Here is a 26,872-nt window from a genome sequence, read left to right on the forward strand (position 1 = left end):
GCGGGGAGGAAGCAGCACAGTTTATAATCACACAGAAAATTTTCCTTGTAGCCAGTCACACACATACTGGGATTCCAAAAGATGGTTTGAAAATATTATTTCCATTATTCTCCCCCACCTGGGTGCCTTGTATGAACTCCCTTCCCGATTGCCTTTTCCATTTTTTTTCATATTTTTCTAATTGACCCCCTAAACACACAGCACAGGGTCGCAGCAGTGAAGGTCTGCAAACCAAGACCTGGACTGCCTCTCAGGTAGGCCACTGTCTTCAGTACAGAGCGTATCAGCAGAGTAGACAAGTCTAGCCGCTCACCTTCCAGTAGGAAAAGGCACCCATACGGCAGGGGTGAGGTTAGGCAGGCAGGGAGGCAAAGTGCCCATCTGACACTCTGCTGAGACGTTTCCGTTGCGGTTTAATGTAAGCCATGGACAGAGCATCCGCAGTGTGAATGAAAACCCAAGAGACAGTGACATGGGGGAGGTTGCAGACCAAGAAACAGCAGGAAGTGAAGAACCATGTCGTAGCCCCCAAATAAACCAGAACAGGTGGGCCGAGTGGAAGAAACTCAACCAGGGTAGCATTAACACCAATGATGGTGGGAGGTTCCCTATGGGAGGTTTGCAGGGGTGGGGCCAAATCTCTGCTGGCTTGACTCATAGGGAAGGCAAGACGTCCCCTCTACCCTCTTGGCAGAGACACATTGACAGGAGAAAAGGTATGCATGTTTGTTCATTTTTAATATTCCGTCCACGGGGCATCACAACAAAAAGTGAATACTCCCCGAATTGGTAAAGTGGGGAGGGGAGGAGGGATGGAGACAACTTACAGAAGAGCAAATTATTTTTAGGGAAAAAAAAAATGAATGGCTCTTAAAAGAATAGATGAGAGAAATGATTATTTTTTACAGCATTTGTCTGGGTGTGGTGGGAACTTTCAGTCTCCTCTGCTGTGAGGAGTCAGTCTCCCCTGGTTGACGAGACTCCTGGGGGGGGGGGGGATTGATGACCACCAAGCCCCTCTGGGTGGATCTGCCTTGCGGCAGACAGAGGGGTCCTGAGGAAGTCTCTGTCTTCCTCTGCTCTTTTTTCAAGTGCTTTGAGCTCAAAATAATCAATGGACCAAGGTGGCATATTTTAGGATGGCCTGTCCTACACTCCCTCAGTGGACAGGGATGGTTCTCTGATGAGGGCAGAATTGTTCTTGTTGACTAGCAGCTGTTGGTGGGCAGTGTGGGTGTTAGAGAGAGCGGCTGCGGTCGTGGGAGATGTGACCAAGCCACCACGGGGTGCGCTCAGTCCTTGCGGACCTCTCCCGTGACAGAGAAAAATCCTGAACCTTCACGGAATGCAAAATCAGTAATCCCCTGCACACAGAGAGAGCTCAGTGAATCTAAGTTGGAAACGGCTTTGTTTTTGTTTGTTTGTTTTTTAAACGATTCATTTATTTTTTTTTTAAACAAACTGGGATTTGTTTGCTTTTCATCATTCCTAGAGCTTATTAAGGTTCAAAAGAAAACATGGTCTCTATTGGCTTAATGAACAGTGGCCAAATTAAATTCTGTTTCTATACAAATTTTTTACTTGCTTCATAATCTAGGAAGGGGAGGGCAGAAGCAACACATCTTAAAGATTAACTCCACTTCTCAAATGCATGTTTATGCCGATTTGGTCATGGTTCGTGCAAAATCCATTATGAAATCTCTTTCATTCTAACACATGGTCAGTGATGTATTTAGGATTTCATTCTAGCCATTCCAGAAGAAAAAAAAAAAAGTTCAATTTGCAAACAAAATAATCAGAATCACACAGAACAGAATGTATATATTTAGGTCTTTTACAGAAAAAAAGAAGAATCCTCTCTCCAAAGTCATGGAATGAATGAAAGTAATCCTGTATGGCTTAAGATATTCCTGACAAGAAATTTATACATAGAAACATCATTGTGAGTGAATTTTAGCTCAAGGTAGCTGGTGGTTCTCCCAAAAAGGAGTTCAAAAAAAACTTGGTTCTTAGCAAGAAACAGAACTAGTGACTTCAATGACGTTCTAAGATATAGAAAGATCAGGGAGGTTTGATGAAACTCTTCCAGACCAGATGAAGTCAGAGAAGCTGTTGTGTCCTCCTTGAAGTTTGACTTTGTGCTGCAAGTCAAGAAACCCAAGCGGGATTCAGGAAACTTTCCTAAAAAGCTTCAATAAAGGCTTTCATTTGCGACTGATGGTTGAGCTGAGGTCTAGGGAAAATAGATGAAACCTGGTAATTGCCCTTAAGAAAAAAGAAGGATCTGTAATTGGAATTGGAAGTAAAAACCAAGAAGAAAAACAGTATTTATTGTGGGCACAGAGTCAGCTAGCCTGTTCTCAGAAACCAAATACAAGTGACATTTTCCTGTTGGGTCCCAACTCCCACCCGTCACTGGGTGGAGGAGCAGGGGAGTCATTTGAAAAGAGATGACTCTGTGGACCTCCCCCCCCCCCCGGTTCTGCAGAATCTGAGTGGTGATGTGACTGGTGATGTTGGCTCTTGGTTCTTGAGCTTAGCAAATAAAGAATTCGGAGAAAAGAACTCTAGTGCAAGAGGAAGTTTATTTAGCATGCAAAGCACAAGTACATTCAAAAAGAAGATTCAAGGAGGCTGTTTAGAAAGAAAGGCAGAAGAAGTGAGCAAGCTGGGCTGCATGGACTCAGGAAACAAGTTACAGGGGCAGAAGAAGGGCCCTTGGAGACAGGTTCCGGGGGTGAGCCCGGGACAAGCTGCCGCTGCCCACTGCTCCCCTGGTTGCAAGTCTCATGGACAGCCTGAGAGCTTAGGGGAAGGAAAACAAAGATACATGCCTGAAGAAGGCATGAGCTTGCTCTGGAGAAAGAGCAAGGGTGCACTGGGTCCTTTGTCTTGAGTTCTCATCTGTTTTCTAAAGGCAGGACTTTTAGGGGAGGTCTCAGGGTAGGACCTCAACAGAATATTCACCAGACTTTCAGGTGTGTCCTTTCAGGGTTGTGGTCTCTGCTGATTGGTCAGTGCTAGGGTAGGGGTCATTGGTCATTGCCTCTGGTCCTGAGGTCAGCCATGGCGTTGACTCCCCTGGTTTTGCTGCTTTTCTGGGCCTGGTGCTGAAACACAACTGAGGCCGAGAAGTTATCTGTCTCCAGTTTGATCAAAACTTTGTCTCTGTGGCCAACAGGCCCTCCCACCTTTCAGGCTTTGTTCCTAAGATTATCTGATGCTGATCAGAACCTCATTGTCCTGGATGCTTGATGCTCAAGGGGACTGGTGGTGTGAAGGGGAAGAAGGCAGGTGTGTCAGGGCGCTGGGCGCAGCCATTTTGAATCAGCGGGCTGTCTCAGCTTTCCCATCCCACCTGCCAGGGAATTTTCCTGCCTTCTAACTGTCCTGCCTCAGTTTTATAAGCCGGAGCCCAGGCTGGGGCATGGGAAGCTACTGAACACCAAATGGAGTAATGAAGGTTCAGTAATCCACCAAGAACTAAGTTTGCAGAGTGAAGGCTGTTCTCGGTGTGACTGCGTCATTACACAATCTACGCAGTTGGTTAGCACATCAGGGAAGCGCAATGAACTATATATCCTCAGTCCCGCGAGAATTGGCTTTTACATCAGAGCTTGAGCTCTTCCCCTGGAAAGGATTTTTTTTTTTAATGCCCTTGCAGTTTTGTTTATTGTGCTTCTCACAAGTGCAGGAAGCTTACATTTGCATTGCTAATAGTCCTTATTCAAAGTTTGTTGACATTTTAACAGACCTTTAATGTTATAACATCCCTGGGCAACATTAGCGCCCTAGGAAGACAGGCAGTCTCCGGGCACCCCTGTGGGAACTGTGAGAGCACACGCAGACCCACACCCCAGTCCACAAGGCTAGGGTGAGCTCCTCTCCACCCAAACGCCGTACTCCAGGGACCAACAAGTAAGCAAGTGGGCCCTGTAGGTAGGGAGGAAGACATTTATACACGTTCTTCAGGTGAATGTAAGGACACCTGAGATTCAAAGGGCAATGGTAGGGCAAAGTACACAAAGGTAAATTTACAACTTGTTCTGGAGAGTAAATCATGGTATTTTTTCTGTAATGAGGAAGGAGGAGAGAGAAAACTAACCATCACGAGGCTTTGTAGTGGAGAGAGAATTGTCCAAACCTCTGTATAACAAAAGAAATAGGCCCTGGCCTGTTGGCTCAGTGGTAGAGCGTCGGCCTGGCATACAGGAGTCCCGGGTTCAATTCCCGGCCAGGGCACACAGGAGAAGCGCCCATCTGCTTCTCCACCCCTCCCCCTCTCCTTCCTCTCTGTCTCTCTCTTCCCCTCCCGCAGGGGAGGCTCCATTGGAGCAAAGATGGCCCGGGTGCTGGGGATGGCTCCTTGGTCTCTGCCCCAGGCGCTAGAGTGGCTCTGGTCGTGACAGAGCGACACCCCAGAGGGGCAGAGCATCGCCCCCTGGTGGGCAGAGCATCGCCTCTGGTGGGCGTGCCAGGTGGATCCCGGTCGGGCGCATGCGGGAATCTGTCTGACTGTCTCTCCCCGTTTCTAGCTTCAGAAAAATACAAAAAAAAAAAGAAAAAAAGAAAAAGAAAGAGCCTACTTTTTAGAGTGTGTGTCCCAGACTGAGTTTATGTGATGCTGGCGAGGAACAGGTATGGAAATCTGGGACCAACAGGCTAAGAATAGCCAGGAATGAGCAGTTCTGGGTTGGGAATAGAGTATCAGCAGCTGAATTCAAATGAATACTCTAATAGATCGTGTCAAATCAAAGAGCAATTCAGAAATGCAGAGCAATATGGGTCTTGGAAGGAAAGCTATGATGGGAACTTAGAGTGGCACGGTCTCAATTTTAGAAGAGGGTTGTATAACTCATCCAACACAGCAGAAACGGAATCTTGTGGTTATCATTTCTGTAGAGAATAATATGTGCTTTTAAAAGCTGCTTTTTTTTTTTTTTTGTAATTTTGTAGAAGGAAACTGATCATCATATAGATAGTCTTGTGCACAAAGAGATTCAAGGACCCTAAGGGGAGCATTCTTGGGTGACCGGGAAGGTGGAGCTACAAATCTAAGGTCATTCAGCTCTTAGATCAACACTGGCCAGGTGGGCAAGAATGGGGCAGGCAGGGACGTTGTTTTTAACAAAAGACCTCAAACTCCTTAGGCTGATACTGTTCTGCAGTTGCATTGGAGTGGTAAGTTTAACAGGGAATGGTTGGCTAGGAGAGGTCATTTCAGTGAAAGGAGATGAGATCATTTCACACTACTTTCTTTCTTCCAGTTTCTTTGGTCCCATCTTAAATCTGTCCTTGAATAGTCTCCTTGTCTTTGGAAATGCATCACAGATCAAGCAACTTTTAATTAATGACAGTAGGTTATATGTGAAATGCTTAGCACTTTTGAAAGTGCTTTCCTACAATTTTTACAATTTAACCCCAACAAGTAGACAGGGCAAGTATACTTTTTCCCATTTGGTTCAACATCATGTTACCACATGATGAGTAATTTAAAATGGCCTGATCCTCTTACCCATTGATGGAGTCCTCTACGGCATTGGACAGACTGTGAAATCATTTTAGTGGCCTGCAACCAACACGCCTTTTAAAATATTGTGCAAAGACTTTGCAAAATTTTGTTTTAGTAATGTTTCGGTTATGTGCACATAAGGGGTCCCGGTGCAACAATGACCTTTTTACTATTGACGGAAGTAAAACCATTTGAAAAAGTGACCCAGGGAAACAAAAATTCCTCAGTCACTATTTTTTTCGAATTCCTGAAATCCTATTAAAGCTGTCTTATTAGGTTAAGGCAGCATTTCCCAAACTGTTCTACCCAGAGTCGTTTTGGGAGATGTTAATAAGTGATCCAGGAATAAATACTTTATTTAATAAAAAAAAAATACTATATTTGATAAAAAAAAAATTTTAGAAAAAGAAAGCTACATACTATATAGTGGTATACTACCCTTGAAAATTCACACACAGAAGGGCAGCCTGTCCGATGATGACAGGAAATTTGAGCACAGAATACTTTTCAGAGGGGTTTATAATCCAGCTGTTGGGGGAAAGTTCAGGATAAGCACTATACTCTACTAAAACACACCTTCCCGAGGTGGGCATTTTATTTGAGCCCCTTATTCAGACAGTGAGTGTGGATTAATATTTGATCAGGTCTGCTCTGAGCCCTGTCATGCAAGTGTGCTTGTCAGCAGGACCGTGTTTAGATGCTGGACAGGGGACTCGTCTGGGTGAAACTCAGAAGTAATGAGAGGCCGGTGGCCGAGGGTGTAGGGGCAGTTCAGCAGCCGTGGCTTCCCGAGTTTAGATTCTGGAATTACGCCTGTGACTCTTTCCCCCGTGCGCTTGGGAGCACGGCTGGTCTTCTGATTTGTAGGCGGAAGCTGGAACAGAATCAGAAAAAGTTCTGCTGCTTCGTCCCAAAACATGGTCAGAGCGAGAGCTCTCTCAAAGTTTTCTTCCTTTCCACTCGGCCTCCAACGTCTCTGTAAAACAGCCATGTCCCCTGTACTCTTCCCGTTCACTGGCTCCAAAAGGTGTGACAGAGTTGGGCCCCAGACACCAAATTCCCCACCATTAACGAAACGGCAGAAAGGACTGTCAGAGTTCTTTTTAAGAGCGATACACGTCATTGGACATTTCTTTTTCACGCGTTATTTGGATTGCCGTGAAGTCTTCTGGAGCAATGGTCACCAGATTATTTGTGTCTCGGGATCTCCTTCCAGTTGTGAACAGTGAGGCTCAAAAAAAGCTTTCATTTATATACTGTATTTTTTTGCTCCATAAGATGTACTTTGTCCCCCAAAAGTGGAGGGGGAAATGCTTGTGCATCTTATGGAGTGAAAAAAATATGGTATTTTATTAAATATTTTAACACACCATTTGGTTCAGAATGTTTTTTTTTTCTTATTTTCCTTCTTAAAACCCTAGATGTGTCTTATGGTCAGGTGCATCTTATGGAGCGAAAAATATGGTACAGTGTATGCATCAGTATTTAATATTTTAGAAATTAAAGCTACATTGCAAATATTAATTTATTTTCAAATACAATAAGACAGCAACAACAACCAAAAAATAATTATGAGGAGAAACCTACTGCCTGACCAGGTGGTGGCGCAGTGGATAGAGTGTCAGACTGGGATGCGGAGGACCCAGGTTCGAAACCCCGAGGTCGCCAGCTTGAGTGTGGGCTCATCTGGTTTGAGGAAAAGCCCACCAGCTTGAACCCAAGGTCGCTGGCTCCAGCAAGGGGTTACTCAGTCTGCTGGAGGCCCGCAGTCAAGGCACATATGAGAGAGCAATCAATGAACAACTAAGGTGTCGCAACAAAAAACTGATGATTGATGCTTCTCATCTCTCTTCGTTCCTGTCTGTCTGTCCCTATCTATCCCTCTCTCTGACTCTCTCTGTCTCTGTAAAAAAAAAAAAAAAGAAACCCACAACTTGTTAACATAGCATACTTTCATATAAAGGAAAAACGGTATTCTTCCAAAATAAGAAATGATTCATGAGAAGAGTGGCATCTTTGGGTGGCTCTGCACATCTTGTGAATGTCAGGGTTCATGGAAGCAACTGGGTTCTCACGTTCAGTCTGGTTCATAACATGCCATGTGGCCTCTAGAAAATTCCACCCTACACTCTTGAGGAAATTAGAGTGAAAAACAGGAAAACAACATCTCGGTATTATTAAGGAAGTAGTTTGGTCCCACGTTTCATGAGCCCCTGGACAAGTCCTCAGGGGCCACAGTTGTCCCCAGGCCACACTGAGAGAACTTCTGCCCCTGCTTTCTGTCATGGAGCAGGGGAAATGGATTTTATTGTGTGGCACCAAAGGACGAAGCAGCTCCCGGGCCTGCTCACCCCTCGGCCATCATGTGATGCACTGTCAAAGGCCAGGTGGAGCAGAAATCCCTCTTGTCCTGGAGGAAGCTCCCCCTTGGACCCCAAGAGCTGAGATACAGGAGCTATATGCGTACTTGACCTCAGCCCAGCAAGTCCCGGAAGGACAGGACAAAGGACCACTGGGCATCCACCTTTGACCTGAGACTTGCTGGTTGTAATCAAAGCACGGGGTAGCCCAGGAGCTATTCCTAGTGAAGTATTTTCCCCCAGGAAAGAATTTCAGAGCGAAATGAGATCACGGTTTGCGCATGGCAAATCTTGAAAACAATTTAGGATTTACATCCCCCCTGGCCTATTTAGCTACATGCATTGCTCATTTGGACTAGTTCTTTTGACTACCATAAAATAATAACTGTATATGAATAAGCTCAATGAATATGCATTATTAAATTTGAGTTCTATGACATGGAATTTGGTTACTTTTTATGTTTTAAGAAGCACAAAATACCTGGGTGAATATTGATGTGCATATTTTTCAATAATGTTTTCCAAAGGGCTCTTAGAGAATATCTCAAGAGGATTATTTCTTTGGCAAGGGAAAAAAGAAAGAAAGAAAGAAAGAAAAGCCCTCAATGAGATAAGCAGAACACATCAGAGAGGATCTATTTTCTTTTGAGGCATATTTAAATGGGCTATGAACAAAAAAAAAAAAAGGTTTACATCTCCTCTGATTTCGCTCAAATCTGGATATAGTTGGCAGCAGAGATGCACGGGAGATTTTGCTGTTAGTCTGTGAAGCTGATGAGGAGAGTCAGAAGGCGCTCGGTCCTTTTCTGCTGGGCTCGAAGGCTTCCGTGCCCAGGCGGAAGAACCGTCAGACATCCCTTCCTGGGATGAGCTAAATGTGTGCTGCCAAGTTTGTATGGTGAGGTCCTCACCCCTGGTAACTCCAGATGTGACTGTCCTTGGAGGTAGGGTCTTTGAAGAGGTGAATAAGCTAACATGAGGCCGTTAGAGTGGGTGCTAATCCAATACAACTGGGCTTCTTATAAGGAAAGGAAATTAGGTGCAGATGTATGAGGCACAGAAGGAAGACCAGGGGAGGACCGAGCAAGGAGGAGGCCATCTGCCAGCTCAGGAGAGGGGCTTCAGAGGACACCATATCTGCCGGCACTTTGTCCTCCCTCCCAGCTCCAGAGTTGTGAGAAGTTCATTCTCTGTTGTTTGAGCCCCCCAGTGTGTAGTACTTTGCCAGGGCAGCCCTAGCGAACTAGTACACTTCCTTACACGCAGATGCTGAAATGACCTTGGGCTTCCAGGTGAGATTTTAGTTTATCTTTTCAATTTCCATGTTTGTCAAAAACCCAAGTACTTGCTTGAAGAGCCAGAAATTATGCAAATATATCCTATGAAAACTTTCTAACCCCTAACCACCATCTGTCCCATAATATGTTATGAATTTATTTTTGCAAAACCTCTTTATTATGATATTGATATGACACCTTGGAAAGTACACAAGATCAAACGTGCATAACTCAGTGATTTGTCCCACAGAACTGCCCATGGAACCCTCACCCTGATGGTAAACAAAGGGGGGCGTGACCAGGATTCTGGCTAGCCCTCATGTTCCCTCTGAGTCGCCCCTGCTCCCTGCTGCCCGTAGGGATCCACGACCCTGACTTCCAACACCATATGTGTGGTTTGCAAGTTCCTTTATTTTATAAAAATGGAACCCTGCCTGGATCATGTGCCCGAATTGCTTTTGTTCAATTTTAAATTTGTCAGATTTATCCATATTGTTGTACACAGCTACACTTGATTCCATTGTTAATAGTGTTCCACCATATAAATCTGCCACAATTTAAACTGTTGATTGACACTGGGGTTATTTCCAGTTTTTGAGCTGGTCCAATAAAGCCAGGAGCATTCTTGTTCACATCTCTCAGTTTGCATGAGCATGTTTTGGGGGGGGGGAATCTAGTCTATCTATGAGTAGAATTGATAGATCGAAGACCATGTGAATCTTTAACCTAGATAATGGCAAAGAGATTTTTTTAAGCAATTTTACCAGTTTCCATGTTTACAAGACTGACTGACAGTTTTGTTGTTCCATATTCTCATCAACACTGGGTAATGTCAATTATTTTTTAAAATTAGCTCTTCTGGTGGTTATGTGATGGCGGCTTGTGGAGATTTTAATTTTCATTTCTCTGATGCTGAGATTGAGCGCCTTTTTATGGGTCTTTGAATTCCCAGAAGTGACAGTTACAGTCTCTTTCTCACTTTTCCTCTGGTATGTCTGTCTTCCTTCTCATTCATCTGTAGGAGCTGTTTATGTTTAGGTTTGTGCCTTTTCGCAATTACATATATTTCAAATTTCTTCTTTCACGTTGCAGCTTGTCTTTTTACTCTTATTGTAACTAGTGCCTGTCTTCGTCCGTTTGGTTTGTGCTGCTGTAGATCGGGTGGCGGATAAACAGCAGGAATTTATTTTTTTGCAGTTCTGAAGACTGAGAATTCCAAGATCAAGTCACCAGCAGACTGTGTATGGTGTGGATCCCCGTCCTGGGTCATAGACAGCTATTTGCTGAGTCCCCACATGTTAGGAGCGGTAAGGGAGTCCTGTGGATGTGGGCACTGATCCCATTCACGAGGGCTCCTGTTCATGACCTGACTTCCTTCCAGGGCCCCACCTCCTATTACCGTCCCCATTGGGGGTTAGGGTTTCAACACGTGAGTCTTGGCGGAACACAGATCTTTGGTCTATAGCAGTGTCTTCTATGTCTAATTTAAGAAGCTTTTTTCTACCTGAAAATCATGAAAATATTCTCCTGTGTAATTTCCTGGGAGTGTTATATTGTTTCTCATTTTCCCAGTTAAAAAAAAAATTGAATGAAAGAAGAGTACTTCTATCAGGTAATATTAAAATATTTTCTTTCACACGCGCTTCCTGTACCTAGCTTGAACAACTTAGTTATTCCCTGTGGGTTATTCTCATTGGTCATTCTGTAACAGAAGATTCAAGATATTCTGAATTTTAAGGCCACTGGCATTATGATTTTTATTTCAGAATCTCAGTAATGGAGGATTTATTATCTACTTAGAATTGAAATGCATGATTCCCTTAAGAATGCTTATAATTATTTTAAGTGAATCTGGGCTTAATTAAAGGAATTAAATTAGGAGATTAAAATTATTCAGAGAAGGTAAACTTTATTCTTAAAGAACTATAGAAATGGAATACTAAGGAAGAAGAAAATAGGGCAAGGGAACAGAAATTTAGTAAAAATAAAAAAGAAAGAAAGAAAACAAATAGAACTTAACAGACAGATCTCTGATGTGATTTGGAGGAGGAATATTATATTAATTTAATTAAGGAAAGTTAAGGGAAAAATAAACAAGACACAGAGCACCTAGTCAGCCATCTGCTTCTTGAAGATCGGATCTAGAAGTGATTAATTTTTTTCATTCCCCACCAGACGCACAGCAGAACCTGGGACCTCATTGACTCTCACTTAATATTTGTTGATTGCCCTGGCCAGTTGGCTCAGCGGTAGAGCGTCGGCCTAGCGTGCAGAGGACCCAGGTTCGATTCCTGGCCAGGGCACACAGGAGAAGCGCCCATTTGCTTCTCCACCCCTCCGCCGCGCTTTCCTCTCTGTCTCTCTCTTCCCCTCCCGCAGCCAAGGCTCCATTGGAGCAAAGATGGCCCGGGCGCTGGGGATGGCTCCTTGGCCTCTGCCCCAGGCGCTAGAGTGGCTCTGGTCGCAACATGGCGACGCCCAGGATGGGCAGAGCATCGCCCCCTGGTGGGCAGAGCTTCGCCCCATGGTGGGCGTGCTGGGTGGATCCCGGTCGGGCGCATGCGGGAGTCTGTCTGACTGTCTCTCCCTGTTTCCAGCTTCAGAAAAATGGAAAAAGAAAAATATATATATTTGTTGATTAAGGGAGGTTTTCCTGTCTGAAAGTTTCAGCAAGTTCAGGAGTCCTGTTGCAAGTCAGCCTGTAGAGACAGCGTTTAAAGAAATTCACGCCTGGCTCTCATTAGAGCGTGTGCACTTGAGTTAGGATGTCAGTGTCTATGCTGTGGGCATTAAGTTTGGGGAAGGCATGCAGGAGGCGGCCAAGCTCAGAGAAAGAGTCAGAGACTAAGTTGTCCTTCTCTGTCTTGAACTCTTCCCTGCTGTTGACAGAGAGATCTTGCCTCATCTGGGAAAAAGCATGAGCCTGAAGCAGAATTAGCCTTCTTTACACATGCATTCCATTTCTGTTCTAGTGGTCCTGAATATTAAAAAGGAAGTGATGAGACACTGTTTGTTGGACAGTGTTGTAAAGGGAAGTGATAATGATGATTGTGATGATAGTTTAATTACTTTGAACCATATGAAACCGCCATTTTTGTGTGTCAAAAGCAGTTGAACATTGGCAGTGTCATGTGGTTGAGCCTAATGTTTACTGAATGCTTGCTTGGTGACAGCCACGGTGCTAAGTCATTTACAGTCTGATAGCTCAGTTGCATTTCCCTTAGATAGGTAACTCACCCAGTGTGGGAGGAAGACATGGAAACCAGCACAATTTGACACCAGACCCTCTTTTCGTAAACAGAATACCATGCTGCCCAGGAAACATACGGGGGTTATAACAATGTTATCAAATCTTGCCTTCTGATCACTCAATGAAAAAAATGTGATAGTGAAATATACCATGGTAATCCCACTATACAAATTGCTTTAGAAAGCTGAAATTTATATACATGCACAGATGATTACCATTGTGATATCAAGGTCAAGTCCAGTGGCCACAAAAATAAGTAAGGCAATCTTTATTCAAGGAGGTCACAATGAAGTAATTATAAAACCCACTGTGTCGTTAGAGTTATAGTTTTGTTTGGCCACATGCTTCAATCCAAAAATGAGGCTCTATCATAGGAATGTACTATGCAGACAAAAGAGGTAACTATTTAAAACCAAACAAGTCTCAAAAAATTCCTACCCTATGGCCAGCCACAACTATATTGTTTGTGAAAATAAATCACTATGAGAGCCCAGAGGAAAAGTGATTAATTGATTTCGGAGATGTCAAGGAACATTTCACAGATGAGAGGGTAACCGGGCACTTGGGGTAAGTGGATTCCGATAGCCAGGGAAAGCAGGAAAAGCATTCTGGAAAAGGGAACTGCATGTCTAGAGAAAAGTAGAAGAAACTAGGTAAAATGATAAATACTGTAGTTCACGTGGCAACGAGTCAAGGAGTGGACACTACGTTATAGTTTATATGCCTGGAACTTCCAGAGCGTATGGAATGTTGGAAGAAGAGGTTGGGTTTACATTGTGAAGGGACCAGGATTGGGAATTAAGACTTTGTCTCAGAAAGGCAATGACAAGCCACCAGTGCATTTTCCATCTTGAGCTATAATTTTCGTAGGAAAAAAAAAGTGTGAAGTGAAGCATACAAATCATAGATGGACAGCTCAATCATTTCTTGCTCATGACATCATTACCCAGATTGGGATGTAGAACATGGTCAGCTTACTGACTCTCCTGTGCCCCTCCTAGACAGTGTTCCCCAAAGTCACTGCTATTCTGACTTCTGTAACCTCGCTTAATTTTGCCTGTTCTTGAGCAGCATGTAAGTGGACTCATTCAACACATCTCCTTTTGTGTCTGACTTTTTCCTCAACGTTATTTTTTTTGAATGGAGATTCATTGTGTTTTTGTATGGCTCATTCATTTCATGGCTGAGTGTTACTCCATTATGTGAATACACACACACACACACACACATATCGCAATTTATCATTGCTCTGTGGGTGGACTTCTGGATTAAGTAGCTTCTCATTCTTTTCCCAAGGAAGGACAACTGATTTAACGGGCTTTATTAAGAGAAATCCAAGAGTTGTGGTGTACTGGTTGTGTATGAACACATATACACTATCTTTGTGTGGTGGTGGCAAGTGTGCAGCTATAGATGTGGCATCTTTAATAAAGACCACTCACGGGTGTTCTCCACTTTTCTGTCTTTTAGTCTTGCCTCTTAAGTCCTATAAATGCTTTGCCACTGAACTTGCACTAGAGAACCCATAGAATGCTGCAAGCATGTTTCCCAGACTTGGTACAGTGCAAGAACATGATTTCTCAAGGTGTTAGTGTGTGTCCAGGGTGGGGGGTGTCCCTTTTACAGGATGCTCTGTTAAATAAAGTCCAAGATGGATCTCAGAGGTTTTATTATACTCATTGGTATTTTGAGTGTCCAAGAGTGAATTATAGAATATACATATAAAAAAGATACTCAGATTCCCAAATTTTGGGAAATGCCATATATATATATGGCATTTATATATAGAATATACATTTTTATTATAGAATATACATATAAAAAAGATACTCAGATTCCCAATATATGGCATTTATATATAGAATATACATTTTTATTATAGAATATACATATAAAAAAGATACTCAGATTCCCAAATTTTGGCATTTCCCAAAATTTGGGAATCTGAGTATCTTTTTTTTCCCCTCAGAAAACTTACTGCCATCTCCCAGAAGTAATGTTTTCCAAAACCCAACATAAAAAAATGTACAACTGTATGAGCTTAACTGTGAATTAATGTCCTCCCAAATTTATGTTAAAGCCCCAACCCACAATGTGAGTGACTGTATTTGGACATAGTGTCATTAAGAAGGTGCTTATGGCTAAGTAGGGTTGGAAGGGTGGAGTCCTAGTCCAATAGGACAGGTCTCCTTATAAGAGGAACAAGCACTCGTGTGTGCACAGAGGAAAGATCGTGTGAGGACAGAGCGGGAGGACGCTGTCTGCAGCCACGGATAGAGGCTGCACCAAACACCAACCCTCCTGGCACCTTGAGCTTGGACTCCCAGCCCTCTGAACTGTGAAAAAATCAATCCCTGTTGTGTAAGCCACGCAACTCATGGTCTCTTGTAATGGCAGCCCAGGCAGACTAATACTACAGCAGCCTCTAAGTGACGTTAGACTCTGTCATCCACGCACTGGGCACCTCAAGGAAATAAAAGGACCACATCTTCTTCCCCCAGGCTTCTTTGTATCATTTTCCTTTCCCATTTTCAGACTATTTGCAACCTGGACATGCTGCCCAATCAGAAGAATGTGGCAATTTCCCCTTCTCACAAGAGCAAAATGAATCCACAAAAAAACACCAAGGCACTCAAATGTTTTATCCTCTCCAGAAGAGGGCCACGAAATGAAGTTTGGCATGGTTCATGATTTGCAGAGCCACACAAGTTCAGGCCTCTTCTTTCTTTGATAGTATTTGCTGTCCCTCAATTAACGGTGATGGATTTTATTGCCTTTCTTCTGAGGGGAGGATTTATGTGCCTTTTCATTTGCGTGAGTTAGACTGCATCATAAATGGTTCACCCTCTAAATTACCAAGTAAGCTTGCCAATAAAGATGACCTTGTTTATTAAAATCTAATTAACTGAAGGTTTGGAATGTCCCTGAGAGGGTTCCTGAATTTCTGGTTTTCTCCAAACATCAAACTCCCTGCTGGCTAGCGTTAACCACAACGCTGAGGCCTCACTGCGAAATTATCTGGTTGGTGCTTCTGTCAGTCATTCCTTTCTCCAAGAAGGCAAGCCCAAGAATCTTCACCCCAAAAGGTGTCAACTGTCATGTCACGGAAAGGCTTGGAGTACCTCGCTGGGTTACTCAGGATGTGAAGAGAAAGAACCCAGGTGTTCTTTGTTCGTTGGGTGGGAAATTAAAAGGATGCTGAACAATATATATATATTTTTTTATCTGAAGCTGGAAACGGGGAGAGACAGACAGACTCCCGCATGCGCCCGACTGGGATCCACCCGGCACGCCCACCAGGGGCGACGCTCTGCCCACCAGGGGGCGATGCTCTGCCCCTCTGGGGCGTCGCTCTGCCGCGACCAGAGCCACTCTAGCGCCTGGGGCAGAGGCCAAGGAGCCATCCCCAGCGCCTGGGCCATCTTTGCTCCAATGGAGCCTCGGCTGCGGGAGGGGAAGAGAGAGACAGAGAGGAAGGGGGGGTGGGGGGTGGAGAAGCAAATGGGTGCTTCTCCTATGTGCCCTGGCCGGGAATCGAACCCCGGTCCCCCGCACGCCAGGCCGATGCTCTACCGCTGAGCCAACTGGCCAGGGCCCTGAACAATATTAATATTATATGAAGCTTCTAATTGAATAGGACCTCCCAAACAAAATGTAAAACCTCAGTTACCAAAAGGGAATAATAGAAATGTTTCAAGAGCCTTCAAGGAACTCCAGTTGCAGAAAAGGTTTTCTTTCTCATCTCCCACGATTGATAGAATAAGCACATCCTCATGACTATTTTAGGATTGTGCCTCGTTAGTTAGCATCTGTGTGTGTCTATGTATTTATTAAATCATGAAACATACAGAGTAAGCCACTTTTAGGTGCCTACTAGTATTTGGTTTATAAAATAGCACGAGTACAATAAATCTGACCCCAGAGAAATTGCATTCCAGTAGGAAAATCGAAGAACGTTGTGCAGAGAATCCCAAAATGGTTACAAGGTTCTTTCCGAGAGATTCTAAACTGAACAGATAATTATCTTGCATTTATAAAAAAGAAAGAAAAGAAAAGAAAAACCTAAGCTATTCCCACTGAAAAGGAGTAATTGAATCTGTAATTACGCTCGTTTCATAGGGGACGTAGACATGGATTCTAAAAATCTAATTGTAATGGTTGTTTTCTTAATTACTCTAATTACTTTGTGGAGAACACTCCCTTACATCCATTGAGGAATGCTCGGTACTCAGTGGTGACTGAGGACACCATTAGAAGAACTTTAAGCGTTCTACTTTATTGTGGATTAAACCATTGTGTTGTTTTGTTTAGCTTCTGATGACCCAGCCATGCCTAGAGTGGCTTCGTGTTTCCTGTGAGCAAAGACATTGACTTCTGATCATGTCTTTTGTGAATGAACATAGAGGAACCCCTAGACCTGCTCCGTGGTGGTAGAAGGGCTGCTCTTTTAAGAACATGTAGTCCCTCCCTATTGTCATTTCAGTGATGCCAGGAAACATCCTCCCTGTCTGCAACCCAACCTCCAAGGTTGTGAGGCTCAAATGAGAGTGTCCATGAGAAAGCACTGTGAATACTATTTTGGAATGCTATAAAACTGTTAGTTACTTATCTGCTTTTCTTTGAGAGATGAAAGCAATAAGAACAATGCATAAATCCCTTAATTAAAATTACCGCTCATGAATCTAACACTTTTAGTAGAACTATAGCTCTCCAAGAAAATTCTTGTAGTTTTTTAAGTAATCAAGTGTTTCAAACACCCTACAAAGACGAAGACTTCTTCTCTGCTAGAATCATAGAACAGCTTTGTAGTGTGCTCACTTTCGTAACATCTGGTAGGCTCACAATTGCAGAAGCTTGGGATGCTTGTTGTTTATTTTTAGGGTTTTGTTTTGTTTTTGTTTTCTTGTTGTTTTTACCACTGAGGTAAGAGCAAGACCAAGCTGCCTAGAGGCTTGTTTATTTCTCAGCAGGATAAGAATAGAAGGTGTGTGCGGGGTGGGGTAGGGGGGAGGTGAGGGGGAGAACAGCAGTCCAGTGGGATTCCTCAGGAAAACTGGGTGGCAACCAAGGAACAGTAATGCCAGGTAGAGCAACACAGTCCATAGAACCAAGTTTCCACTTTAAGAGCAACACTGATAGAAAGATGACTCAAGAGTCAAGAGTTCAGGGCCCCTTTGAGATGGATGATAGCATTTTCCTAACAGACAGACCCACTAACAGGTGTAATTAGATCATGTTAACGTGATAAATAGTTTTTGATTATCTCCCTAAAAGAGATTGCCCTCGATTTGTAAAGATCACAACATTCAACAACGGCTTCATTTGCTAAAATAATTTTTTGCATAGGTACTGAGATGGACATCTTATAAAGTGTTTGGAAGGGTCTCTGTCCTGATCTGTTTATTTTTCTTTTTGTCCATGCCTCATTTTTTAACAGTGGGTTGGGGGTTATACTGCAGCCTCTCATCAGAAACTTCGTACTACTCCAACCCCTTCCTCGCCATCCATGAATTTGCTCCCACCACCAATTTGTTTCCAGCGCGGTTCCGCGGCTTTGTGAATTTCCCACACTGGTTGTTCGTGGCTTTAAAAATCTCTGGAGCCCTGTATAGATTGCTCATCAAAAATTATTGAGGAGGCAACTTGGTCTTTTTTTTTTTCCAGCTGATAATTATATTTTCCTGTTTTCTGGGTTTGGTTAGAAATATCTAAGTGTTATGACCACTAGCTGAACCTTCTATAAACTTTAGAGCAGCCTCCTATAAACTTTATAGCAACCTCCTGCAAGCTTTAGTATATGATTAAAATCAATGGTTTAATTTGGGGATGAGGTAATGCTAGAGCTTTTTTACTTGGTATGTAAATGAAGTAAGAGATGCATGTGAGTATAAACTTACAGGTATGTTTAAACTTACTATTTAACAAATAAATAACAACATTTCAGGAACATAAGGGTACCTAAAAAGATATATTTTTGCCCTGGCTGGTTATCTCACTGGGGTAGAGCATTGTCCCAAAACAACAGTTGCGGGTTCATTCCCTGGGCGGTGCACATACAAAAAGTGATTGATTATATTAATGCACAACTCAGTGGAACAACAAAAGAATGCTTCTCTCTCTCTCATTCCCTCTCTTTCTTTCTGTCTCTTTTTTTAATCAGTCAGTAAAAAGATATATTTTAACCTCATCTATAAATGAAAATCAAAGGACAGAGGCTTTTAACTGACATTGTTCAGTTCTCTTCTGTTTTGTTTTTTCGCTTTTTCTGGTTTTGGTTGAAAGTCCTCTAAAGCTGGGATCCAGATAATCTAAAGCTGAACCCACACACTACGCCTGTGAGCTGGTGACAGTGGTAAAGATACATTTTTCGAGTCTCATCCTTACCAGTAAATAGAGATGGGGATGCCCGTGAGGAAGAACTGGTTTCAGATTAGATGTTATGTACAAGAAGTAGTCCAGTATGCACAGGTGCTCAGTGATTGACGTCCTCTTATGATGAGTATTTCATATGAATTAGAGTAGTATTCTTTATACTTTTTTATTTTCACCCCACCCTTAAAACTTCTACAAACACACAAAAGAAAGTATAAAAATGTATCAGTTCTAGTGAAGTAGTATTTTACTTCCAATATAAAAAACAACACCTTTTAAAAATAACATAAAGTTGAAACCAATATTTCCTCTAACGTATCAATAGAATTCACTCATTTGACTCTTGATTTTTTTAGCAACTGCAGTGTGATTGGATACACATTATTTTACATAATCTTGGGTGACCGATTTGAATATCTGCCTCCTTGTTTTGTTCATTTTGAAAACTTAACTTTATTGGGCTATCCGAGTTAACATTCAAAAATGTTAACTAAAAGTGCATAGATTACACTAAGTAAAAGTACATTATTGAGTCCACCTAATGAATCATGTTAATTCTTCAGTTTCATTTACTGGTAGTGCAAAGGTTTTGATAAATTGTGCCTTGTAAACTTCTGTCACCTCTGACATTAGTCAGTCTGGCTTGGAAAAGGAAAGGAAAGGAACCGTGGCAGGGACTTCCTAGGGAAGTGACGTCTGTGCTGTACACAGTTGACCTCGGGTCCATCCGCGAGGAAGTCTGTGTCCCCTCCCAGAATCAGTGCTTTGCAATGAGCCTCATCCTCTTCTTTAATCCTGGGTGGGTATGCACTAGAAGGAGGAGACCGGAAACAAGCTAAATATACAGGAAAAAGGAGAAAGAATCTGAGAGGAGAGCCAAACTGAAGCCCCCCGTCCCATTGTAAATGGAAACAGACACTTAGTGAGCACGTGTTCTGTGTTGGAAACTTCCCACAAGCCCTTTCAGTTGTTAAAACAAAGAGGGATGAAGGAACGAAAAATACGTGTCCCTTAGTTAGCTGATGCTCAGCAGGGAAGAGAGCCTGGGCAGCAGCTGCTTTAAAGCAAGGAAGGAGACAAAGCGTTTTAGGGTTTTTTTTAAATAATGTTTTGTTTTATACATTATGGAAGAGGTAAAGTTGACTTTGTTGAACTTTTGCTTCCGTGACGACAGCCAGCTCCGCATGTGCACTTGGCGTTTGGTGGGTGTTCTTCACACAGCACAGTAGTCTGCTCTCAACCCAGAATAGCATGCAGCCTATCAGTTGTGACCTTGGAAGTCAGGCTGTCACTCCTGTTTTCCAGCAGGTGAGGGTGTCACAGTTGCTTCTGAAACCTGCCCCTCTCCCCCACGCCCACCCCTCCCCCCATGAGAGAGAGGAAACGACTCTTGAACTGCGCACTTCTGAACGGTTGTTGGAACGTGGTCCATGATTCAACATCTTGAGCGATGATCAAAAAAGAATCTGTTTCTGGCTCAGCCTCCTGATCCTTTCTTTCTCTTTCTCTGTGATTCAGGAGGAAGGACGCCGGATTCTTATCCTACAAAGACCACCTGCCGGTGCACCAGGTGGTGGTTGGCGATACCGACCGGCAAGGCTCAGAAGCCAAACTGAGTGTGGGCCCCCTGCGTTGCCAAGGAGACAGTAAGTTGGCCCAGCAGTTGTGACTTGCACTGTTCACATAGCAATTTCACATAGTGTTTCCCCGCGAATCGGAGGGGCGATGGGAAGCAAACTGCTCTTCTCTAACTCCTAAAGAAACATCCTACAACACAGGCAGCCCAAGGGGAGACCTAAAGGGGCCTTAGCACGTAGAGAAGAACGACAATTACTGATTCTTCAGTACAGAAGCCTAGATTTGGGCATAAAGAGTGGGTGTCCACCTTCCTTGTATGTTCTTATGTAACAACTTTGACTACCTCAGTTCACGGTGATATATAAATAGCAATGCTAATAGCATAAAAGCAGTGCCCCACAGCTGGGATTCCACCGAGTGCTACTGTTAATGCCATTAACATTACTATTTATATCACCATAAACTTGGTTTATGGTGATATAAATAGTTGCATTATGGTTTAATGGATGGTTGTAAACTTAGATTATGGTCATATGAAGTTTGACGTTATGGCTATCAAACTCCATCATCATCAGAGCTTGATAGTCCCTCATAAGCCAAAGATTTTTTCTGTCACTGTCTTGATTTTCAATGCAGCACCATGGAGAGGAATTTGGGCTTGGACTGTGGGAGGCCGGGAGTTAGCGTGACGATTCCACCTAATTAGGGCATCGTTAGGATTTTATGTTGTTTGATAGCCTTCGGTGTGCTCTGTGCACCATCGGAGGGGAACAGCGACAAAGTGCCACAGGGATTCTGCAATGAGCATCCTAGGTGCTGTTCCCCCATTTCCTGTGTGTGCACGTGATTTGAGCAAACTGCCTTGCAAGTTCTGTGCATTTGCGATTGTGGGCTAGGCATCGGGAGACCTAGACTCTGTTCCCTGGGTAGCTGACTTGTCAGGAGAGGTCCAGCAAGCCCCTCCTTCTGCTTGGCTGGGGTAATGAGAATACCCCTGCGTCCCGGCTCCTCCTGGGGAGGCCGTGAAGGTTCCAGTGCCTGGACCTGGATTTCCTCCTAGCAAAGCATTCTGTGAGACGGAATGTTATCACCACTTGCATTAATCAAGGGAGAGTCGGACCTACTTAGCGCCATAGACTACTGCATCCACTCACAGAAGAGTGCTAAGGAATGTAACGATTCGTGTTCACTGTTCACTCCTTAGTCAGTCAGGGCTGTCGGCAATCCAACAAGGCAGTGTCCCTGACACAGGAGAGAGATGGCATCGGTACGGAGTTTTCTCTTCTCACAGGGAGAAAATGAAAAAGCCGCCTTTAGAACGGAGACTGACCTAAAGAGCCTTATTGTGCATTTATTAAGCAGTCATACTTTATTTGCAGAACTGTAGTACAAATGTAGGTAGCAGAGCTGTGCAGTAAGAAATTTAGTTTCAACTATTTATAAAAAATATTGACATAAAATAATAAACATGTATTTTTAAACAAATTTTGAGCGATTGACTATATAGATATATAGTTCGACTCTCAACGTAGGCAGGTTCTCATGTGTTGTCTAATGAAAATCAGTTCCTTTATGTCATAATCAATTACTCGTTAACATGCAAAGATAAAATATTTTGCACTCATCCGTTCTCGTTCTGAAGTTAGCTTTGAATTAGAGAAAGAGTTTTCTTTCTCCATTAGGTAACTGATTAAGTAAATTTATAAAAATGCCACTTCCGCACACTTTTGTTACCATTCTTAAAGATTCCAACTATGTTAAGTAGTATACGTGGGAGTGTATTAGCAGTTCATTAGCTTGCTTTCTCTTAATCAATTAAATCAGTCCTCGGGAAGGATTTCCTGTGTGTCTGCTGTTGTTCTAGCACTTTGCTAGGAACTCTGGGGAATAAGAAGAATTACTCCATCTCTCTGAGTCTGTTTCTGTTCTGTTAGTTCATTTATTTCTTTAGATTCCCTGTATAAGTGAAACCCTATGGTACTTGTCTTTCTCTGACTGGCTTATTCCATTTAACATAATACCCTCTAAGATTGAACAGTTGGTGGAAGGGGGTTGGGGGTCTGGGTGGAAAAGGTGAAGGGATTGAGAAGTACAGATCGGCAGTTACAAAATAGTCACTGGGCTGTAGAGTACTGCATAGGGAATATAGTCGGTAGTATTATCATAACTATGTGTGGGGCTGGGTGCGGACTGGGAATAATAGTATGTGATTGTCTAACCACCAAGCTATACACCCAAAACCAGTACAAAATAATATTGACTATACAAAAAAAAATTCTTTAATGAAATAAAAATTTTAAAAAAGTTCTAAAAAATAAAAAGAAGTTCAAGCCACATTTTGAGAAATACACGTGAAAAAAAAAAAAAAACATTGGAAAACACAAAAGGCTTTATGGTGTAATATCAGACTTTTGCAATATAAAATTCTTGCCGCTGATTTCTCCAGAAAGGAAAGACAAGCTGTGAGTTTCAGGCAGACTTGACATTTGCGAAGACAACATGGGGAGCCTCGTGACGGCCAGCCCACGGGCGTTTCCCTCCCCAGGCTTATGTCCTGAGATGCCCTCTGAGGTCGGCTGATAGGTGTTGGAGTCGCTGATACTACATGGTTTTGGTATGCCCGTGGCGCTCGGCTTCAGAGACCTTTCATCTCTCTTTTCCTGACCTGACACCTCCTGGAAACAAAAGCATAGCCAGTATTTAGTTGCAATTAATAGAATACTTTTGTGTCTGAGAGAGAGAGAGTCTTCCTTTTCCGCAGGCTGCAGAGAACAGTACACGTCGTACCTGCACGGCCAGGTAGCGGTCAGCAGCGCTGGTACCCTCTCCTTCACTCGGAGGACACGCTCACGTGGACACGGGAGTGAGATGGGTTCTGCATCCTAGCATCTTCCAGTGCTTACATGTGGAGGACTTCCTTGGATACAGAGCCCCACCCCTCCCATGAGGCGAGTAAGCTGAATATTAGCCTCTCTGTTTTACAGATGAACCAAATATCTCTCTTAAAATTTCAATGTCTGATAAGAGTGTGGTGGTTACGGGGGGGAAGGGGGAGAGAGAGAGGGGAAGGAGGAGGGGGAGGGGCACAAAGAAAACTAGATAGAAGGTGACAGAGGACAATCTGACTTTGGGTGATGGGTATGCAACATAATTGAACGACAAGATAACCTGGACGTGTTATCTTTGAATATATGTATCCTGATTTATTGATGTCGCCCCATTAAAAAAATAAAATTATTAAAAAAAAATTTCAATGTCACAACAAATTTCTGTGCAGCCCTGCAGCCTCCGAGAAGGTTCCAGGAGGGAAGACAGAGCAGAGAAAGGGAATGGCTGCCTTCACCCAAGGTCGGGGTGTGTCCCCGACTCCACTCCCCTCCACTGGTCAACCGCTGATCAGACTGGCTTAAAAATATGTCACTTGGGTCTTACTCCACCACTGCCCCCTCCCACTCACGTTCAGGTATCAACACAGCATGAGTGTTGTTGGGATGGAGTCCAGTCTTGATCACTGAACAAGTGGTATAGTGTGTGTGCCTTGTTGTTTATGGAGATTTCACTGACTGTCATTTACTGGAGTCTGAGCCAAGCTGCCAGCCACAAAACCCAGTCTATTGTTGAGAAGCGTCCTCCTCCTCTCTTTGAGGAGCGGAGTGATGGCGGCCCCCAGGAGCTGTCTCCCGAATTAGGTCCCGGCGCCGTCCGCCGGTCGCAGAATGAAACGATTTCCGTGGCTCCGACCAAGCATTTCGGTCGTTTCGGTTGATTTCATCATACCTGCTGGGTTTCATTTCTACTTCGATTCACCTGAACTCATGGACCCGCACAATCAAAATGCTAAAGAAAATCAGTGGGTTCCACTCAGGTCGCCTGCACCATTTCCCACACAGTGCTGTAAAATGCTTTTCTTTCTTTTTCTCTACTTTCTTTTTTTTTTTTTTCTTTTGCAAATACATTCAGATGGAAACCTGTCCTCTAAAAGAGCCCGAAGTGGGACTGGTGACGGACGACTAGCTATGGTAAAATAATGTGGTACAACTACACATGCCCTCTTAAACCCCAGGGCCACCCCAAGGGGAGAACCAACTGTTTCCAAATGTAAATACTGTACATCATCATTCTTGTTAGGGGTGGTCCACTTTGTATGGAATTAGGTTCAGAAAGGACATCATTTGGCTTTTGGAAGTGGAGGTCTTATCCATACTATATATGGTGACTCTAACTGATTATAGAAGTAAAATGGTTGGTAGCTAATCGCTCTGTTCTTAGCCTTAGGGGTAAAGATTTCCTGTATCTCCCCTAGGGATACAGGGACTTGAAACAATTCATTAGGAGCAAGTTTTGCCACAAAAAGCAAATGTTTCCAGTACACCTGGGTAGAAATAATTCAGGAGTGTGTGTTTCTCAAGGACATGTGAGTTCAGGGCAGCCAGCAGCGTCATGGGGGAGGTTCAGATGTGACCTCAGTCTGTTAGAGCTGCAGAGGTGACTCGGAGAGCCCCAGAAGGAAACAGTAAGGCAGGTGCACACCCCGTTCAGGAACCCTCGGCAGAGACGCAGATAAAGACGTAATCACATCTTATCCAAAGGGTAGCAGACACAGGTTCTCTGGGAATGTAATCTTAGGAGCCTGGGGGTACAAAAGTTCAGGGTGACTTGGCTGCAAGACTTCCCCAGACCAGGACCCGAGCCGACCACTCCCTTACCGAGAGAGGCAGGCAGTGACTGTGTCTGCAGGCGTCTCTCCCCAGAGAAGACATCTGGGGGGGGGGGGGGCACAAATGAGTGTCACCTCTGTAGGGTGTCTCCGGGGGCACACACCATCTCCCCGTCAGCATCTGTAGAGACACTTTTGGTGCAGCAGCTGAGGACCCAGAAAGGGTGAAGGGGCCGCCTGCCTGGGCTGGGAGTGATTTTGACTGTGGGCTTCAGAGAGGGGCAGACACTTGGCATATGGCAGTTGAAAACCACTGTGTCCACCTTCCCCATGGCCACCACAAAGGGCAGCCTTCCGTTTAGATTGGACATCAGTAAACTTGTTTCTGTAAAAGAGAAGACGAAGTATTCTGGGCTCCCAGACCATACAGGCTCTGTCCCAAATACTTCACCCTGCAGCTTGAGAGCTGCCGCAGACAACGAGCAAGCAAACGGGTGAGATGGGCTCCAAGAAGATGTCTACAGAAGTAGCACTTGGGCTGGGTTTGATCTGAAGGCCATAGGTGACTGGCCCCTGACCTCGATGTTTAAATTTTTTTTTTAATTTTGTAAAAAATTTGTAGCGTTAAAAATGTATAGATGGCCCTGGCCGGTTGGCTCAGTGGTAGAGCATCGGCCTGGCATGCAGAGGTCCCGGGTTCGATTCCCAGTCAGGGCACACAGGAGAAGCGCCCATCTGCTTCTCCACCCCTCCCCCTCTCCTTCCTCTCTGTCTCTCTCTTCCCCTCCCGCAGCTGAGGCTCCATTGGAGCAAGGATGGCCCGGGCGCTGGGGATGGCTCCTTGGCCTCTGCCCCAGGTGCTAGAGTGGCTCTGGTCACAACAGAGCGACACCCCGGAGGGGCAGAGCATCCCCCCCTGGTGGGCGTGCCAGGTGGATCCCGGTCGGTCGGGCGCATGAGGGAGTCTGTCTGACTGTCTCTCCCCGTTTCCAGCTTCAGAAAAATACAAAAAAAAAATGTATAGATTATGGTGGGATTGTGGCTGCTTTAATCCAGATTGTATGAACTTTTCAAACTCAGTTATAGTGACCTTGAAGTTCACCCAGGGATGGTGTAGAGCAGGGGTAGACAATCTTTTTATACCTACCGCCCACTTTTGTATCTCTGTTAGTAAAATTTTCTAACCACCCACCAGTTCACAGTAATGGTGATTTATAAAGTAGGGAAGTAACTTTACTTTATTAAATTTATAAGGCAGAGTTACAGCAAGTTAAAGCACATAATAATAATTACTTACCAAGTACTTTATGTCGAATTTTCACTAAGTTTGGCAGAATAAATCTTTATAAAACAACGTACTATAGTTAAATCTATCTTTTTATTTATACTTTGGTTTCTCCGCAACCACATACCATGAAAGCTGGAACGCCCACTAGTGGGCGGGAGGGACCAGGTTGACTACCACTGGTGTAGAGCAAGGATTCCTTCTTCACGCATACTCGTATTTCAGAATTGATGTATGTAGTACCATGTGTGTGTGTGTGTGCGCGCGCGCGCGCGGGCACGTGCACACTCAACATTGATGTGAAGTCCGTGTGACTAGAAAGAAGTAAAAACTGCATTTACTCCCTGTAAGAAGCCCACAGGAGAGTTGATGATCGAGGTGTAAACACTCCAGACTGAACTTTATGTTCCCCATTTTAATCGTTTTTCCACCTCGTATCCAGAGTGACTTTCCAAGACCATCCATCGGATCACAGCACTTTTTGACTTGTAACCACCCAGTAGCTTCCCATCACTCTGAAAACGCAACCCTTTGCCACATTTTCTGGGCTGTGGATGGTCTTCCCGCCTACCACTGCTATC

At 43.9% G+C, this 26,872-nt stretch overlaps 1 protein-coding gene across 1 annotated transcript in view; it reads left to right on the forward strand.

Annotated features, from left to right (window-relative positions):
* Positions 1–26,872, forward strand: part of CNTNAP2 (contactin associated protein 2) — a 1,332,419-nt gene that overhangs the window by 1,090,012 nt on the left and 215,535 nt on the right. Inside the window, exon 15 of the mRNA XM_066262524.1 lies at positions 20,290–20,417. Coding sequence (XP_066118621.1) covers positions 20,290–20,417 — 128 coding nt within the window. The remainder of the gene's footprint in view (positions 1–20,289; positions 20,418–26,872) is intronic.

The sequence above is a fragment of the Saccopteryx bilineata genome, chromosome 2, assembly GCF_036850765.1.
Source record: "Saccopteryx bilineata isolate mSacBil1 chromosome 2, mSacBil1_pri_phased_curated, whole genome shotgun sequence".
NCBI lineage: Eukaryota > Metazoa > Chordata > Mammalia > Chiroptera > Emballonuridae > Saccopteryx > Saccopteryx bilineata.